At 39.0% G+C, this 17,627-nt stretch overlaps 1 protein-coding gene and 2 pseudogenes across 1 annotated transcript; all 3 read left to right on the forward strand.

Annotated features, from left to right (window-relative positions):
• The first annotated feature begins 8,323 nt into the window (after nt 1–8,323).
• LOC114264846 (auxin-responsive protein SAUR68 pseudogene) lies at nt 8,324–8,710 on the forward strand (annotated as a pseudogene).
• Nucleotides 8,711–9,916: 1,206 nt separating this feature from the next.
• LOC145815396 (auxin-responsive protein SAUR67-like) lies at nt 9,917–10,354 on the forward strand. Its single transcript, XM_082912044.1, has one exon. It carries the CDS (start codon nt 9,917–9,919, stop codon nt 10,352–10,354), a length of 438 nt encoding a protein of 145 aa, XP_082768170.1.
• Nucleotides 10,355–13,580: 3,226 nt separating this feature from the next.
• LOC145815397 (auxin-responsive protein SAUR67 pseudogene) lies at nt 13,581–16,894 on the forward strand (annotated as a pseudogene).
• The last annotated feature ends 733 nt before the right edge of the window (nt 16,895–17,627 follow it).

Genomic DNA, 17,627 nt, shown 5'->3' on the forward strand with positions numbered 1-17,627 from the left:
GTACACCCCAAAAAGATTAATGGCAGATATCTGAAGCCTTATTTTCCAACCATTTGGGAAACACAAGGAATAAAATAAACACTAAGTACAAGAACACAAGAATACTCAAATGATAAATAAGAATTTGTTCTTCACAAAGAGTTGAATACATTCTGCCATAAATTGGCCCAGAAATCATTACAATGCTTTAGCTGTTCTTTTACAACAGATGTCCTACTCTTAAATGATGAAAACAACTGGATGGCTGTGGTCATTTCTTGTTTTCGATCGGCTAGTCCTTGGTTGGTGATCTGCAGTTTGGTGTCAGTTCGGATTAAGACCTGGTTCACTGCAGATAGCTCCTCCTCAAGTTGAGCTTTCCTCTCCAATAGTTGAGTTTGAAAATGGGAGACAGAGGAATGTTGTTCCTTTAGCCCTGATACTTCAGTATGTACTTTAGAAACAAAGCTCTGGTCTCTCACTATATTCTCCTCTGCAGCCTTGGCAGCATGACAAATGTTGATGTAAAAGTCAATAGTGGCTGCTGCCTGAGATAAATGACTTAAAACAGTTATGCTAGATTGTTCAACGATCTTGCAGCATTGAAGGAAGCCATTTCGTATTATAGGTCTCTCTAGGGCCTCGAAAGGAATCCTTGAAAAAGATGTTAACAGCTCCAGACAACTGTTTAAGTCCATCAGAGGTGAAGAAGGCTTGCTAGTGGAGGAAGAGCTCTTGAAAATTTCTAGCAAGGAGTCGGCCAGAACTAATGGCTCAGTCTCTTCATTAACTATTGGAGAGGTAGAAGATATGTCGAAGAGATTGGCTAGTCTTGCTTCGAAGATATCTACCTCATCCGTGGACATGAGGGGTGCAGGAAGAGCTGTAGTGAAAGGCACAAAGGACTGTATAGGGATAGGAGAATGAGTGGAGTATCTTCAGCAGTCTCTATGGTCCTAGCCACCAATAGATCAAGGGAAGAAGGGCTGGAACTAGGTAAAGGTAATAAACCATGAGTTTGAGAGCTACCAGCACCCTCTGTAGAGGGATCAACTGCCATCAGAGATGGAGCAGCAGTTGGAATTTCCTCAGGAGGAGGAGGAAGAACAAGGCTCGAAAGAGAACTAAATTGAGTTAGATCAAAAGACAAGTAAGGAAGATATGGAGTTAAGTCAAAAGAAAGAGATTTAGGAATACTTGGCCTAAAAAAGGGTACAGAAAATGTAGGCCTGGGAAGTGGGAGAATTATCTGAATGGACTTCACATTCTGAAATTGATCAACTTCAACTGAAATTGAGAGAGTCTTTATTGGAAGAATAGGCTCAGTAGTTGTTGCTGTAAAAGAAGAAGTACAAAGTAATGTCAAGTCTCAAATATCAAAATTTGGCAAGGAAAAACAGTAGAGGCATGAAAGAAGTTACTTGTTCCAGGAGTGATAGCAACAATGGGAGAGCTACGAAGGGAATAGTGCTCAGCAATATGTTGCCTTCTTGCAGTTTCCCTTTGAATTGCATCAGCAGCAGCAGTTTCATCTTTTAAAAATTGCTGTTGCCGTCTCTTCTCAGCTCTCTCAAAGACAATCATGGCTTTAGAATGTTCCTGCTCTACTGCCTTGACGGCTGCTTTATGAATAGGGTCTTCGACCAACTCAAAAGGAGAGACAATCATCTTTCGTCTCTTTTTTCTCTGTATTGGTATTGTCTGCTCCTTCTCAATTTCTCTCTCTTCAATTTGGGATTCGGATTCCTCAGAAGTGAGTTCCTCTTCTACTACTCTGGCAGTTGTCTCATGAGTGGGATCTTGAACCAAATCAGAAGAAGAGACAGTCACTCTTTTCCTTCTTTTTAAGGGTGACTCCTGCTCTTGATCTGCCTCTTCTTATTCTTCTTCTTTTTTTGCTTGAACCTCAGGTGCTTCCTTTTCAGGATCAAGTAAAAGTCTCATTTTCTTTTGTTGTTGTTTGCTTTTGAGTCTTCTGAGGAGAGTCCCCTTGTGAGGCACCTGCACCACCTTCACAAAAGAAGAATTAAAGATAAGGTTAAAAGCATTATAAAAAAGGCAAAAGGAGAAGAAACAAGGATATATACCTTTCTTCGAGGCAGCCCGAGTAACTCTAGGAGGAGTTGAGGCAGCAGGAACAGACTGTGTGGTGACAGACACAGGAACTGAAGTGATAAGAACAGTGGAAGAAGTAACAACTCCAGCTCCTTTGGGTTTGGGCACATCCAACACCATTAGTAGGTCTTGAGGAGAAATGGCCAAGTGTACCTCCATATTGGTCACCCACCAGTTTTGGTACCTCTTCAACTGGTTACCTTGAGGAAGGAAAAATCGATCAATTCCTGTATAAACTTAGAAGTTGCCTCTTTTAGTCTGGACCTTCGAACTTTCAAATCTCTATTGGTGAGACTTAGATTGGTGTTACTGCAGAGAGGTATTGGGACCCTTTGTGAGAAGCCAAATTGTCTAGCAAATTGAGCAGGACAATAGGGCTCAGCAATGCATTTGTAGGCTCTGGGGTTCATGGTCCTAATAAATAACTCTCTAGGGATCAGAATAGAAGCCCATATATCTTTGTGAGCAGGTAAAGCACAGAACCTATCACTTAGGAAATTCTTCAACCAAGATGGGCCAATGGTAGGTTCGAAGGGTCGAAAGCTGTAAGAAGGAAGGGAAGCTGGAAGTTGGTGGAAGAAAAAGAAGTAAAAAGCAAAGGTAGAAGGATAAAGTGAAGCATTGGCTAGCCTCATGCCATGAGTAGGAGGGTTTGGCTCAAAAAATTTAAGGCATTTGGATTGTAACTCAGTGAAATAAGCAAAAAACCAAAGTTGAAGAATCCAAAATGGCCCCCCTTGATTGACATCTAAAGGTTTCTCACAGAAAAGAGAACAGACTCTATATACGTGACTTAGAACGTATGGAGCTAAGGCCACCTTCTTCTGTAAAACAAGGGCTTTGGCAAGAGGGGCAAATTCAGGCATGATTCTCTGAGAGGGGGTGCAGAAAAGGAATTTGCAAAGCAAATATAATATGAAAGAAAAGAATTCCCTATCAGTCACAAGGCCCTCTCTTCTATTCTCGGCCTTGACGAAATCACTATAGGATGAATTAAGAGAGGGGAGGGAAAAATGGACTGTTAGATCAGGATAATCTGGTCCAATGGGGGTACCAATGGGGGATAATCCTAAGAGATGACAAATGTCAAGAACAGTAGGGGCCATCATCCCACATCTGAATTGAAAGAAATTAAAGGCAGAATTCCAAAAGCATAGGGCAGCAGGAATTAAGAAAGGGTCCTTTGAGATAGTTAACCTGGATAGTCGGAGGGCATCGAGAAGGCAGAGCTCCTGAAGGTCCAGAGTCCTAGCAGGGACAACCTGATCATACCATTCCTGCCACTCCGGTCTCACCGTGGGCCAGCATCGGTGGGGACGGTTCGTCCTCCAGTTCCTCCAATCAAGGCCACCTTCGTAGAGGAGACAATGGTCTTCCAGATGTGGATATAGAACTGGAAGCTCAGTAAGAATCTCCTTGAATATGGGCCCAACCACATAGTCTTGTTGCACATGACGACGATGGATAAAGATGCGTCCGTCGATGGTGCTTTTCTCCCCAGCCTTGTACTCTTCACATTCTGCATCAATGATCCTTTTCAGGGCTACAGATGGACTTGCACGCTCTACGACTGGCACTTTCAATGAAGAAGAATCCATTGGTGGCAAGTAGTGAGGAAGAGAGGGTTAACAGAGGGGAAGGGTTTGTGTTTTGAGCGAGCGAGTGATTTCAGAGCACGAAATAAAAGGGTTTTAAAAGCCTTTGGCCTTGTTTGGTTTGTGTTTCCCAAAAATTTTTGGGAAAAATTCTCTACAAATAAGTTTTCAAAAGTAATCAAACTAAACAAATTTTTCTAAAAAAATTTCTCAAAACTTGTTTGGTTTACAAGTTTTCCAAACAAATCTCTCTCTCATACACATCAAATCAATCACTTTTTTCAAAACTTTCTCTCAAAACAATTTTCCAAAACATCTTTTGAAAAAAACCAAACCAAACAACTTTTCGTACTTTTTATCTCTAAAACTCATCTCCCAAATTCAAACCAAACATACCCTTTGTGTCTGAAAGATATATCGCGTAATTCGTTGAGTACTAAAAGTACGAATGCGAAGAGTTTCCTTCAATATTGATACTTTTGGAGGGAAAACACAGCCCAGATGTTGATGCCAGCTTCGAAGTAAAATATTTTGCTTCAAAACCAGATTTTGGGCGCCAAAAGTCAAATAACAACGGCTTTGAAACAGAAAAGCCGGCTTCGAAGCATATTCCATACCTAAAGATGTAAGAATAATCAAGTATTTGTTTACTTAAAAGGGATTAAAGACCTGTTTTAGGTTTCTTAACAAAAGTAATGTCCTTTGAAGCAAAACTTGAGACCCCTTAAGGATGGGAATTGGTATTCGAAACATCAAAACCAATAGTTGGTTTATATATATACAGAAAGAGATTGTTTTTCGAACTAAAACAGTGCAGTCTTCAAAAGGAACTTCCATATTTTTGAAAGTATGGACTGTTTGTTCGAAGCAAAAATGGTCAATTTAAAACTGATTGATCATACTAACCATGACCATATGTTGGTTATGATTAAAACAAGCTTTAAGGGTAAGAATTGTTAAATTCGAAGCACTGATTCTAAATGAAAATTAGCAAAAACTATCAACTTTATTCCATAAATTGGAAAAGTTCATATTGGTATTTTGTAGTGTTTTCATTTAAAACGATTGAGTCCAAATTCGAAGGATAAGATTATTCAGTTCGAAGCCCTAGATTTTCTTTTAAAGACAGACAGAGACAAGATCAGACAATGCCAAACAAAGAAAAAGTCTTAGTTGTATTAAAGCAAAAGCAATTACATTGAATGGCCCTCTTTGGGTACAAATTCAAGCTCATAAAAGTAGGGAATAGAATAAATAACAAGATCATGAAATTTTGTCCAACTGTGATCAATGAATTTATGTTCTTTTTTTTATTCTATCATCTATTTCTTCTAGGGTTGGCTGCATGAGTTGATGTGCTCTCACTTCATAGAAGGGCTCTTCAGCCTTTATTTCGAATGCTGCTTCCCTTAATCCTTGTTCCAACTCGTCTATATTCAAGTCATCCCAATACGCAGAATCTTTATTCTTGAAGTCATCAAATTCTTCAATGAAGTTCTCTGCATCGTACAGGGCATGAACTCGAAGAGATGAGAGTTGGTCCAAAGATTGAGTGGTGGCTGCAGAAGTTCGATGCCAGTGAAGAGGCAATAGAAGTTGGTCCAAAAACATGTGAAGCTCTGCTTGGGCGAGGGGGTTTAGAATGTGACCTCGAGTCAGAATGTCACATGCCCATCGAAGGTTCTTGAGAGGGACTTCATCCTCAAGAACATTGAAGGGCAAGTGAGAGAAGGCCGCGAGCAGAAGTTGTGCTTGCTTCCGTTCAGCTGGAGTAGGGGAAGGTGGAGGCTTGTAAGGTGGAAAGACCTTATTTGCAGAGAGGGCAAGCCTCAGTCTTTCTGTCCAGCAAGGATTTGGCGGAGGAGAAGGTGTGGATGCTTCTATTTCAGGAGATGGAGCAAGGGCAGAAGGAACAAAGACATTAATATAATCGAGCCAGTAAGAAGAGCAAAGCTTCGCCTTCTGGGCTAAGAACGATGGATTATACCTAAGTGTCTCTTCTGGGCGTCGGGCAGCGTGCACTATCTTTGTAGGCATGGAGGATGTGTACCATGCTACAAGCAGATTCTCCTCCAAACTGCGTCGATGGTCAATGGGCCCATAGGGATAGACCACTGAGCTTCGCGCATAGGAAGGGAACTCTAAAGGGTCAGTGAACTCAACAAAATGATGGTTGATTCGCTCCCTTAAATCACAGGCCTCAGGTTTTGACCAGCTTGTCCAGTTAGAAGCCCTAGAAGAGGAAGAAGCTGCAGCCTTATCCCATACAGAGAGTTGTGAAGAAGAACTTCTCATGTCCATATTTGTGACTTTCTGAATCAAAGGATTGAGAGCAGTTTATTCGTAGTCCAAGGGTGAGTCAGAAGAAGAACTTCCCATGTCCATATTTGTAAGTTTCTGAATCAAAGGATCAAGGGCAATGTGTTCGAAGTCCAAGGGTTGATAATTTGCAAAGGCATCCATGACCTGAATGTAGAAAGGTGGGTAAAGGTGGCTAATTAATGCATGGAGGTTCTTTCGAGGAGGAACAGCATCATCATATGACTCTTTGTGTGCTTGATCAATGGAGGAGAAAATTGATTCGGCCATAAAAAATGTATCAGTCTGTTCGAATACTAAGGTGGGGGGGTGTTCAAAAGATTGAAGGAGAGTTTAATGCAGATGATGAATGACAGTTGCATTCCTGGGAGAATGCAAAGCCCATGAACGTTTTAAGACGTAGATAAAAGACCTTGATCCACTAATATCACCAAGTATTAGATATATTAGTGCGGGGAGTAATATTGGCCACATATTTTGTACAAGCCAATTACAGTTCGATGCGTGGCAGAATAAGGGTAATACTGGAAGATTATTTAAGTCTTCGATCCTGATTGTACACGTGGCAGTTATTATTGGTTATTACAAGATCTGGGTAGCAGTGGATCAACAAAGAGATGCAAGGTGATGTGGCTTCAACGATTACTCACATTTAAATTCAAATTTAGGAGGAAAGCCTAACTGCAAGTGATGGCGTAGTGGAGCTAATTATAAGGCAACATGATCAACGATCATGGATGAGCAGTTCGACGGTTCGAAATGCAGTTCGATGGTCATCCTTGAGAAGTATAAATAGCAGAGAAGGCCCTAGAAAAAAATCTCAGACTCAAATCCAAAAAACCAGTCTAATTCTACTTTATTTCTTTTCCAGTTTTACATTTCTTGTTCTTTACATTCCAGTTCTTTACATTTCTGCACTTTAAAATTCCTGCACTGAACTTCGTTCGATAGGAGTAGTTTCAAGTAGATTATTGTTGTAAACCTCAACGAGGTTGAGTTTGGATCATTGTAAGTTTTTCATTTCAATGAAATGCTTTAATTGTTCCTCATTTAACTGTTATTTTGCTTAAATTCTCCTAAATCAAGCCACCAGTAAAAGTTCTCTTCATTGAGGCTGAAAGAACTAAAACACAATCATCTGATAATTTGTTAGCAATTATTTTTCTATAAGGACTGATTGATCCTTGCTAGCACACTCGCAATTACATAATAATCTTCGAAAGCCAAAAAGCCAACAGATATAATTAAATTCACATGGTTTGTTGTCGATGAATCCCAACACACAATAAAAGCTTCATCAAATGGTGTTTCTGAAGTACCCTACATAGCAAACTCAGCATTGTCCTTTGGGCCATAAATTAGTAATAAACCACTTTATGAAGATTTCCATATAATTTGGTAGGACATGGACTCGAGTCTCTAGGACAATGCTCGGGGTGAGACTCTTTACTGATATATCTTAAGTTAGTCTATGGCTTAAGTATCTTGAAAAAGAATGTAAATTCCTCATGTTGTGAATCGCCTGTGTGCTTTTCCTCGCATTGTTAGGTCCATTTAGCCCCTCTTGTTCGGCTCCCAATGGGTAGGGGCTTGCTTCTGTGGCTGCCCTCTAAAGATAATTGGTACATGTTAGTTTCTCCCCTCTATCCTTTTCATCTAACAATTTACCTTTTCTTATCCTTCCTCTTTTTGAGTTAATTGCACAAGACTTAATGAACATGCCAATTGTTAGGTTTGTGGAGCCTAATTAGTACTGGATCCAACTCTGCGGCGAGTTGGCAGGAGTTGGACGGAGACTGTACTCCGAAGATGAATTTTATTAAGGGTATTACTAATAATTTGTTAATATAAACCCTAACACATATATTATTGTTGTCTATCCAAACAATTGCATTGTATTCCTCTCTTATTTTCGTTTAATAAAATAATCTTATTGGACCACCTAAATTTGTGTGGTGCTTTTTTTTATATGTGATCGATTCATGTTGTGCTTTTTTTTATATGTGATCGATTCATGTTGCTTTTGTGTGTGTGATTTATTCTGCAACCGTATACATTTTTAGTACAACTAATCACATAGTTTGACGAGGCATGAGCCCCAACATAAAAGTAAAAAAATAAAAACAACGGCAACCATTGTTTCTCAAAGCCTTCTTTATAAATAGTTCATACCACTCAACACATCAACACCTTTTCAGTGTTTTAAGACCCAAATCTCCTCCTAAACCACCCACCCACACCACCCCCCCCCCAAAAAAAAAAAAAAAAAAAAAAGGAAAAACAGTGTGATCATAAGCCCCAAGAAGCTCACGAAAATGGCAAGGACATGGCAGAAGATAGCGGTGTCCATTGGAAGGAAAACAATTTCTTCATCAAGAACCAAAGGGACTACTATGGACACCGACAGGTGTAATAAAGGACATTTTGTTGTATACAGCACTGATCAAATGCGGTTTGTGATTCCTTTGGCGTATCTCCACAACACCGTCTTCAGAGAGCTCTTCAAGATGTCTGAAGAAGAATTTGGACAGCCCAGAGATGGGCCTATTATGTTGCCATGTGATGCAGTTTTTATAGATTACATACTCTCACTTGTCCGGAGAGATTTAGCTCAAGATTTAGAGCAAGCCTTGGTCTTTTCGGTTGTTGGCTGTAGAGGCACCTTACCTTTTGTACTCAACAAGAAACGAGCAAACAAGTAGATGTTTGTTTTGTGGTTAATTTGTAATGTTATTGTGCAAATTTTGTATGTAACAATCACAACTTAATAGAGGGTGATACATACTTTGAAAATCCAAAAAATTTATCCATGTTTGGTTCTTTCCAATTGTATATTATGGATTGAGTGAAACAACTTCGGTAACTATCATGGTTGGGCACAGGATATCATGTAGCACTGTTTCATGACTTAAAAAAAACTCTCTGAAGTTCGAACCGCAGATCAACAAAGAACAATTTTTGTTATTAAGAACTTGTTGTAACATTTGTTCTTGAAATCATCTGAATTCAAGTCATTGGGATATTTTATTTTCTGGTTTTGTCATAAAGGTCCTGAAACATGTCATGAAGGCTCTAAATTGAGCCAGCCATTTAAATCACCCTTTGAGATTTCAATATAACGATCATTTTTGGAACCTCATCAGATTATTTACATTGTATTTCCTATGTTACAATCTCGCTGGTAAAAGATTTTTGATATATTCCTGAACCACTTAAGAATTCATTCATCAAATATAGCTGCAGCAAATAACTAGTACAAATCATATGCAACTCACATATATCCTCTTATGTCAATCACATTAAAAACCCCGAAGCTATTACAGTAAACTATCATTGCTGACAAGTTTTGGAAAGCAAAAATTGAAAATATGCCTCTTTTGTCGCATTTTTATTGGAAGCGACTCAATTGGACCCCTCAACAGAGATTCGGAAACCTTGCCTGCTTGTCTGACCAAACGTGTTATCAATGATCACCATTCCTGTGCCTTAAGCACTTGTCATTGTTTCCGTGTACCACTGTACCCACGTATGGTTTTCTGAATTACATGAACTGAAAGCAAAACTGATTGGGCCGTGATGTTTCCAAACCACTTAGCATATTTGATGATATAACCATGTACAAACTTATAAACACCACTAATCATATTTGAAGAGATAAACCACATATGTTTGTTTTGATTTCAGAACAAAACCAAGTAGCCAAACATGTCCACCCTCAGCTGTCCCTTGCGACCCAACCAGAACATGGTCTTGCAACCCACAAATTCTAACAATTTTAAAGCTACAATTTCACTACTGTCTCAGGCATTCTTTTATATAAACCATTTCCATTTGCATTCAAATCATTGCATCTTTAGCATTTCAGTCTCTTGAAATCTTTATTCCCTCTTATTTCTAAACACGACAACATGATCAGTGCTAAGAAACTCGTCAAGATGGCAAGGAAGTGGCAGAAGTTTGCTGCCATGAGGACAAAGAGAATTTCATTTCACAGAAATGTGGACACTGCAAGTAACTGTAGTACTTCATTCGTGGCAGATAAGGGACATTTTGTTGTCTACAGCGCTGATCAAAAGCGTTTCATGATTCCCCTAGCGTATCTTAACAAGGAGATCACGAGAGAGCTCTTCAAGTTGTCCGAAGCAGAGTTTGGGCTCCCGATGGATGGACCAATTACATTGCCATGTGATTCGATTTTCATGGAGTACATAGTCTCATTGATTCAGCGTGGTGTAGTTAAAGATCTAGAGAAGGCTTTACTTATGTCAGTTGCTACCAGTCTCTGCTCATCATCATTGTCATTTTTCCACCATGGAAAGACAAACCAGCAATTACTCGTGTATTGATTTAATTGAAGTTTAGTGGTGTAAATGATCAGTGCAGTTCTAACTTGATACATATTATGAAAAATTCCGAGGGTTTACCTTCATTTCCAATTTTTTATTGTAGTGAAGTTGAGTTTCTGGCTTTGGAATGATAAATATTGTCCTGTGGATGATAGTGACATACAAATTTGTAGATTATGGTCAGAAAAAACCAAGTTAATCACTTTGACAACCAAAATAATTTTTATTATGAACTAATATAATCTCTGTCTCAAAATTCCATCAGTTGGTTGTTCATAAGTAATCGTGGAAATTCCAAATCAAGTAGTATGTGAAAAATCAAGCAACAAAATTTAATCAGTACTAGTTTTTAATTGACCAGAAACATTTGAAGGACAATGGATCATTGAGACAGTAGAGACTTTTTATATGGATCAGACAAGCACTTGAAGCCCAGTGGCATCTGGTACGATTAGTCGTACACATACTGACTAATGCACAAACTCAATTTAGAAAAAATAATTAAAAAATCATTTGTGTGTACAAGTACCTTTGATTACAGACTGATCCCTTGTTTCCCATCTTACCCAGTAAGAAGAATGTAAGAATTGAATTATCAGATAATTTACTTGAAATATCAAGAAAGTGATAGAAAGCTGAACAGAAGAGGGGGGTGAAAAAAAACATGCCTAACCCTCTAAAGTTCCCTCTGAAGTTCTCTTAGGGATCACTATCTCTAGTACACATAAGCTGTCCTAAAATCATAGTGGTGCCAATATGTAAGTACATCATAATTTTGAAATTTTAGATGAAATTTGTGGTTTAATAGCTAGGAGCTTATTTGACTGGTCCAAATTTGACTCTAATTCACTTAGCAGAAGAGGATATGTGATTCTCAGCCACACTTCTCCTAGTGCTGATTTCCAAGTAGAAACAAACGCGCAAACCTCCCAGACAGACATTCTAATTGACAAGCAACAAAGCACATTAGTTTTTTTTTTTTTTTTAAAAAAAAGAAAAAGAAAAAGAAGCACATGGTTTTGCAGCCCAACAATCCCAACACACGTAAGCCACATTTAGTTATTAACCATTTTTACATATACCAGCAAATTCACATATAATGAAATAATTCTTAGTAAATTCACGGATCTTAGCAGCGTTGTAGTTCACAGAACCATTTGTTGATTACGAGACACCACTCGTTTTGGACCCAATATGTTGTTAAACCACTTGACAGAGTGAAATAAAATGATTCCGTGCTCTGTTCCACCTTGATGTGTTGATTGCCAAACATAACCAAACATTCAAACCACACCACCCAAACCAGCCTTCTCACCCAACTATCACATGGCTTCGCTTCCCATTTATTTAAAGCAGTGTCACTAAATCTTGAACATATATAACCCGCCCATTTCCTTTGCTTTCCACCAAGCACACAGATACAGCATTTCAGTCTTTCAAGAATCATATATTGCCTTTCTAGTCTACCATTAACACGAACATGATCAATTCTAAGAAGCTCATCAAAATGGCGAGGAAGTGGTGAAAACTGGCTTCTATCAGTCGAAAAAGAATCACCTTCTCAAGAACAACCGGAGGTGTTGATAATGCAGAGAGTTGCAACACATCTACAGTTGATAAGGGTCACTTTGCTGTGTACACAGCTGACCAGAAATGCTTTGTGATTCCCTTGGTTTATCTCAACAATGACATCTTCAGAGTACTCTTGAAAATGGCTAAGAGTATGGACTTCCAAGGGATGGGCCTATCACATTACCATGTGACGCAGTCTTCATGGACTATGCAGTCTCTTTGATAAGAAGGCATGCAGCTAAGGATCTGGAGAGAGAGCTGCTCACAACCATAACTAGTGGTTGTTGCTTATCATCCTCCTATCTCCAAGAGCGACTAACCGATCAACAATTACTAGTCTCCAGCTTCTGATGGAATTAGGTTTTTGTTGGGTGAATGAGAAACAATGTCTTTAGCTTTATACAACAAATTAATGAAATCTCCATTGAAATTTCTTCATATTTGTCTCTTGTTCTACTGAAAATTTTGCTTATTAGTGTATGTGATAAATGTGTTTGATGATAGCATCACACAGAATTTACTGGGACAGTAGATATCCCTGGCTAGTTCAGTAATCTAAAAAAACTGCCTCCATTTTGGTCAGTATATTTGGTTCGACTCCATGAATTATCCTTCTATAACTTCCCCGTTATCAACTAAATGACATTTTATTCAAATTCAGGTCTCTGAAAATCAATACATTTTTCTTCCTGCAAGCTAATCCTACACATCACATCTCTTGTTGAATCTAGAAGAATTGTTGCAGCCACATCCCATGTGACTTTTTTTAAACTAAAAAAAAAAAAATTGTAAAAAGAGGTGATTGCTTGGTGTAATATTAAATTTTCATGCTGTGATATGCCTAAGGGTGTCGGTTCGAGTGTGAGAGAATCCAATGTGTGCATGTGATGTCAAAGGTGAGATCAGTATCCATTTTATGCATTACAATACCCTTGATTTGGGAGCAACACCTGGAATGATCTATGTAACGGCCTATAAAATTTTACAAATACACTAACAAATTCAATGCAGTCCTATGTGATCATCCTATCTACCCATCACAACACCCTCAATTTTGGACTAGTACTGGGTAATGACCCATAAAATGGCCTTGAAACTTTTACAACACTTCAACAATCTCAAAGTAGTCATGTATGATTTTCTCTCACCTCAAAATTTTTTTCCTGTAAATAAATGAGAGCATACCATTCACCAGTACTATAGACAACCATGGGGGACACCACTCATCTATCCTCACAAAAGAGCAGATTACCAGCTGTCCGATGTTAAGCTACTCTCTCTACAACCACGCATAGATATGCAGCACGCTTCTTGTCTGGCAGTACTTGGACCTACATTTCAAGTACAGAGTAGTAAATTTTACCACCAAATTTTCAATCTCTTCTATGTTTTAGTGAAACAGTTAAATCAGAAAATTCAGATTTTTGTGGCTTTAGGAGTATCATTGGTCTATGTGGTTCGTAGAGTCACTTGTGTTCACAAGACACCAGAAGACACCTCCAGTTTGGGACCCAATATGTTGTCAAACCACTTGACAGTGAAATTTGGGGTATGTTCCACTTTGATACGTTTATTGCCAAGCACATCCAAACATACCCGCCACCCAAATTTCCTTTCTCATCCAACTATCACATGGTTTTGCTTCCCTTAAATTTTAATACAAAGTTAGGTACATTTAAGGCAGTATCACTGGCTTTTGAATATATAACCAGCCCACTTCCTTCTCTTCCAATCAAGCACAGATACAATCTTTCAGTATTCTAAGAACTAAATCCCCTTTTTTCTCTTTAGTAACAAAATCAACCCTTTCTAGTATTTCACAAGAAAATAACAAACATGATCAGTTCTAAGAAGCTCATCAAAATGGCGAGGAAGTGGCGAAAACTGGCTTCTATCAGTCGAAAAAGAATCACCTTCTCAAGAATAACCAGAGGTGTTGATGATGCAGAGAGTTGCAACACATCAACAGTTGATAAGGGTCACTTTGCTGTGTACACAGCTGACGGGAAATGCTTTGTGATTCCCTTGGTTTATCTCTGTAAAATAAATTGATAGAGAAAGAGAGAGACACTGAATTGTTTCTATTATGTTGTGTATGTTTACAAAGAAATGTACACTCTCTTTACAGAGAGGAGAGGCAATCATAAGATGCCAATTGGCACCGAAAGTATAAAGCAAGGGGGGACATATAATTATTAAAGCTACATATAATTATTAAATCTAAACATAATGATATACTAAACATACTTACTGATATACTAACAATACTAACATATAATAATATATTAACAGCCCCCGTCAAACTCAAGGAGGATAAGTACTAACCAACTTGAGTTTGGAGAGAGTAACAAAACAGGAAAGTAAACTGATAAATAAAATAAAATAGGATAGGAGACACTGTATGGTTGTGTCAAATCGTTGTTGAAGACACAGTATGGTCGTGTCACACCGTTGGAGAAGACACTGTATGGTCGTGTCGGACCGTTGTAGCAGAGAATGTCTGAATCAATGTCGGGACAGTTTACGGGGTCATGCCGGACCGATGTAAAAGCTGACCGGAATCAATGTCGGGACAGTTTATGGGGTCATGTCGGACCGTTGTAGAAGCTAACCGGAATCAATGTCGGGACAGTTTACGGGGTCATGCCGGACCGATGTAAAAGATTTTGGTGGTGCACCAAGGGGGCGACTTAGGGAGTGCGCCATGGGGTGGCTTGGGTGGTTCCCATGGTATATAACCATGCTCATCAGCTTGGGTGGTTCACATAGTATGTAATCATGCTCACCATGATATATGTAGAACCCCCCTCAAACTCAAATAGGTGTGAAGAGAGAAAACCTATTTGAGGTTGAAATAAAGAGATTGATAAAGGGGATCAATTTTTTTTGTTTGTTTGTTTGTTTGTTTGTTTTTTTTTTTTGGGGGGGGTGGAATATAAAAAAAAATAATAATAATAAGATAAGGGAAAAAGGGTGATGCTCACTAACGAGTTGTATAATAATGAAATATTGATGGAAAAATGAAGATAGAAAAAATAAAAAATAAAATAAAATAAAATTAGGGGTAGTGGAAATATATTATAAGAATGGATGTTTGTTTTGGTGTGGTTTTTTTTTTTTTTTTTTTTATTTATTTATTTTTTGTATGGTGATCGGGGTGAGCCCCGACATGAATAAAATGAGGTTGAGGTTGGTTGGCAGTTCATCTGCGTCGTTGGGTTTTTTTTTTTTTTTTTTTTTGTTAAAGACATAATAATGAAAAAAAAAAAAGAGGAAAAATAAAGGGAAAGAGTGGGTCACGTGGGTGTGTTGGCCACGGTTAAAGTAATAAAAAAAAATAAAAAAGAAAAGAAAAGGGGAGATGCAAAGGTTGTATGGTGAGTGGAAAATGTTGTCGTGGAATGTGTGGGTAATATATCAATAAAGAAAAAGAGATATAATATATATATATAGAAAAGAAAGAAAGTTGGCAAAATAGTGGGTGTGCTTGAGTGGAGAGAGAGTTTAAAGTGTTGGTTAGTGGGATCATGTGGGTAGCTGATGAGAAAAAGTTGTCATCTCAGAATAGCAAACAAAGGAGAGACCATCCAAAGATCAAGCTCCTGACCATCTTCTCCATGGACCACGACTTCTCCACCCCACTTGTTTCGGGAGCAGACGGTGAAGGCGATGTAGCCCCCCCGTTGGTCGGCGCTGGTGCTGCCGTCGGCGGTGCCGGAGGACTCACTGCCAACGGCGACGGCGACGGAGATTTTGGCTTCTTGCGCGGAGCTGGGGCCGGAACCTGAACAGGTGGAGCAGCAGGTTGTGGTGGTGATGGAACAGCCGGAGGAGGAGAAGCTTTTTGTTGGTGGAAGGTTCGGCCTAAGAAGAACATGAAGCAGTCAAGGTGAGTGACGTTGTCTGTGTGTTTTCCGGAAGAGAGAGTTGCCGAGAGAGAGAGGTGATGGGTGTGTGTGTGAGCATCTTTTTGTTGGTGGAAGGTTCGGCCTAAGAAGAACATGAAGCAGTCAAGGTGAGTGACGCTGTCTGTGTGTTTTCCGGAAGAGAGAGTTGCCGAGAGAGAGAGTGGATGGTGGTGGAGCTGAAACTGGCGGAGCGGACACCACAGGAGGTGTGGCCGGAGAATGACCTCCAACGCCGGCGACGACAATGCAGATAAAGCTACAACATAGACGGACCTGCGATCCATATCCACGGCCTCACTGGTGTGAAGGTGTTGATTATTCCCTCGGAGAGACAAGAGTTCAGTTCAGTTATGGAATTTGTGGCAGCGGAGTGAAGGTATGTGTAGAGGTCCGGCGGGCGGTCAAAGCGAGGCTGCCGCCCGCCGGTGAAGCAGAATGACCAGGTTCTTAACCTCGCTCTGATACCATGTAAAATAAATTGATAGAGAAAGAGAGAGACACTGAATTGTTTCTATTATGTTGTGTACATTTACAAAGAAATGTACACTCTCTTTATAGAGAGGAGAGGCAATCATAAGATGCCATTTGGCACCGAAAGTATAAAGCAAGGGGGGACATATAATTATTAAAGCTACGTATAATTATTAAATCTAAACATAATGATATACTAAACATACTTACTGATATACTAACAATACTAACATATAATAATATATTAACAATCTCAACAATGACATCTTCAGAGAGCTCTTAAAAATGGCAGAGGAAGAGTATGGGCTTCCTAGAGATGGGCCTATCACATTACCATGTGATGCAGTCTTCATGGACTATGCAGTCTCTTTGGTAAGAAGGCGTACAGCTAAGGAACTGGAGAGAGAGCTGCTCACGTCCATAACTAGTGGTCGTTGCTTGTCATCCTCGTATCTCCAAGAGGGACTAAACCGTCAACAATTACTAGTCTCCAGCTTCTGATGTGAATTATGTTTTAGTTGAGTAAATGAGAAACAATGTAATTAGCTTGATACAACAAATTAATGAAATCTGCCAAGGACTTTCTTCATGTTTGATTCTTGTTCTACTGAGAAAATGGTTACTTATTTGTGTATGTGATGAATGTGTTTGATGATAGCATCTAACAGAATTTACAGGAACAGTAGATATCTGTGTCTAGTTCTGTAATCTAAAAAACTAACTCCATTTTGTTCAGCATATTTGGTTCAACTCCATGAATAATCCTTCTATAACTTCCCCATTATCAACTAAATGACATTTTATTCAAATACAGGTCTCTGAAAATTGATAAATTCTTCTTCTGCTAGCTTAGTATCCTACACATCACATATCTTGTTGAATCTAGAAGAATTATTGCAGCAACATCATGCCACTTTTTTTTTTTTCTTTCTTTTTTTTTAATTTTTAATTTTTTTTGTAATAAAGGGTGACTTCTTGATGCAATGGTAAATTCTCAGGGTGTAATATTCCTAAGGGGGTTGGTTGTGTCTAAGAGAAGCCACTTTGTGCGTATGATGTTAAAGGTTAGATCTTGTGGGAGTTGAGTAATTGTGGGCCAAACAAAGCCCAAGCCCATCAAATGCTGGACCATTGCCGAGTACACACAGTAAGTATGGAGAGTGCCGTATTGATGATATCTGAGCTGCAAGGTTGAGCCGAGTCTATCAGGTTAGACGAACCCGGATGGCTCATCTCTTATAAAATCTTTCAATAAAAATATTATAGGGAGATGAGTCTGACAGAGTAATGATGAAAGGCTAAGCTGGAGAAAAGATCAAGAA

Source organism: Camellia sinensis, unplaced genomic scaffold (assembly GCF_055761805.1).
Source record: "Camellia sinensis isolate YWXY unplaced genomic scaffold, ASM5576180v1 Unanchor2, whole genome shotgun sequence".
Lineage (NCBI taxonomy): Eukaryota > Viridiplantae > Streptophyta > Magnoliopsida > Ericales > Theaceae > Camellia > Camellia sinensis.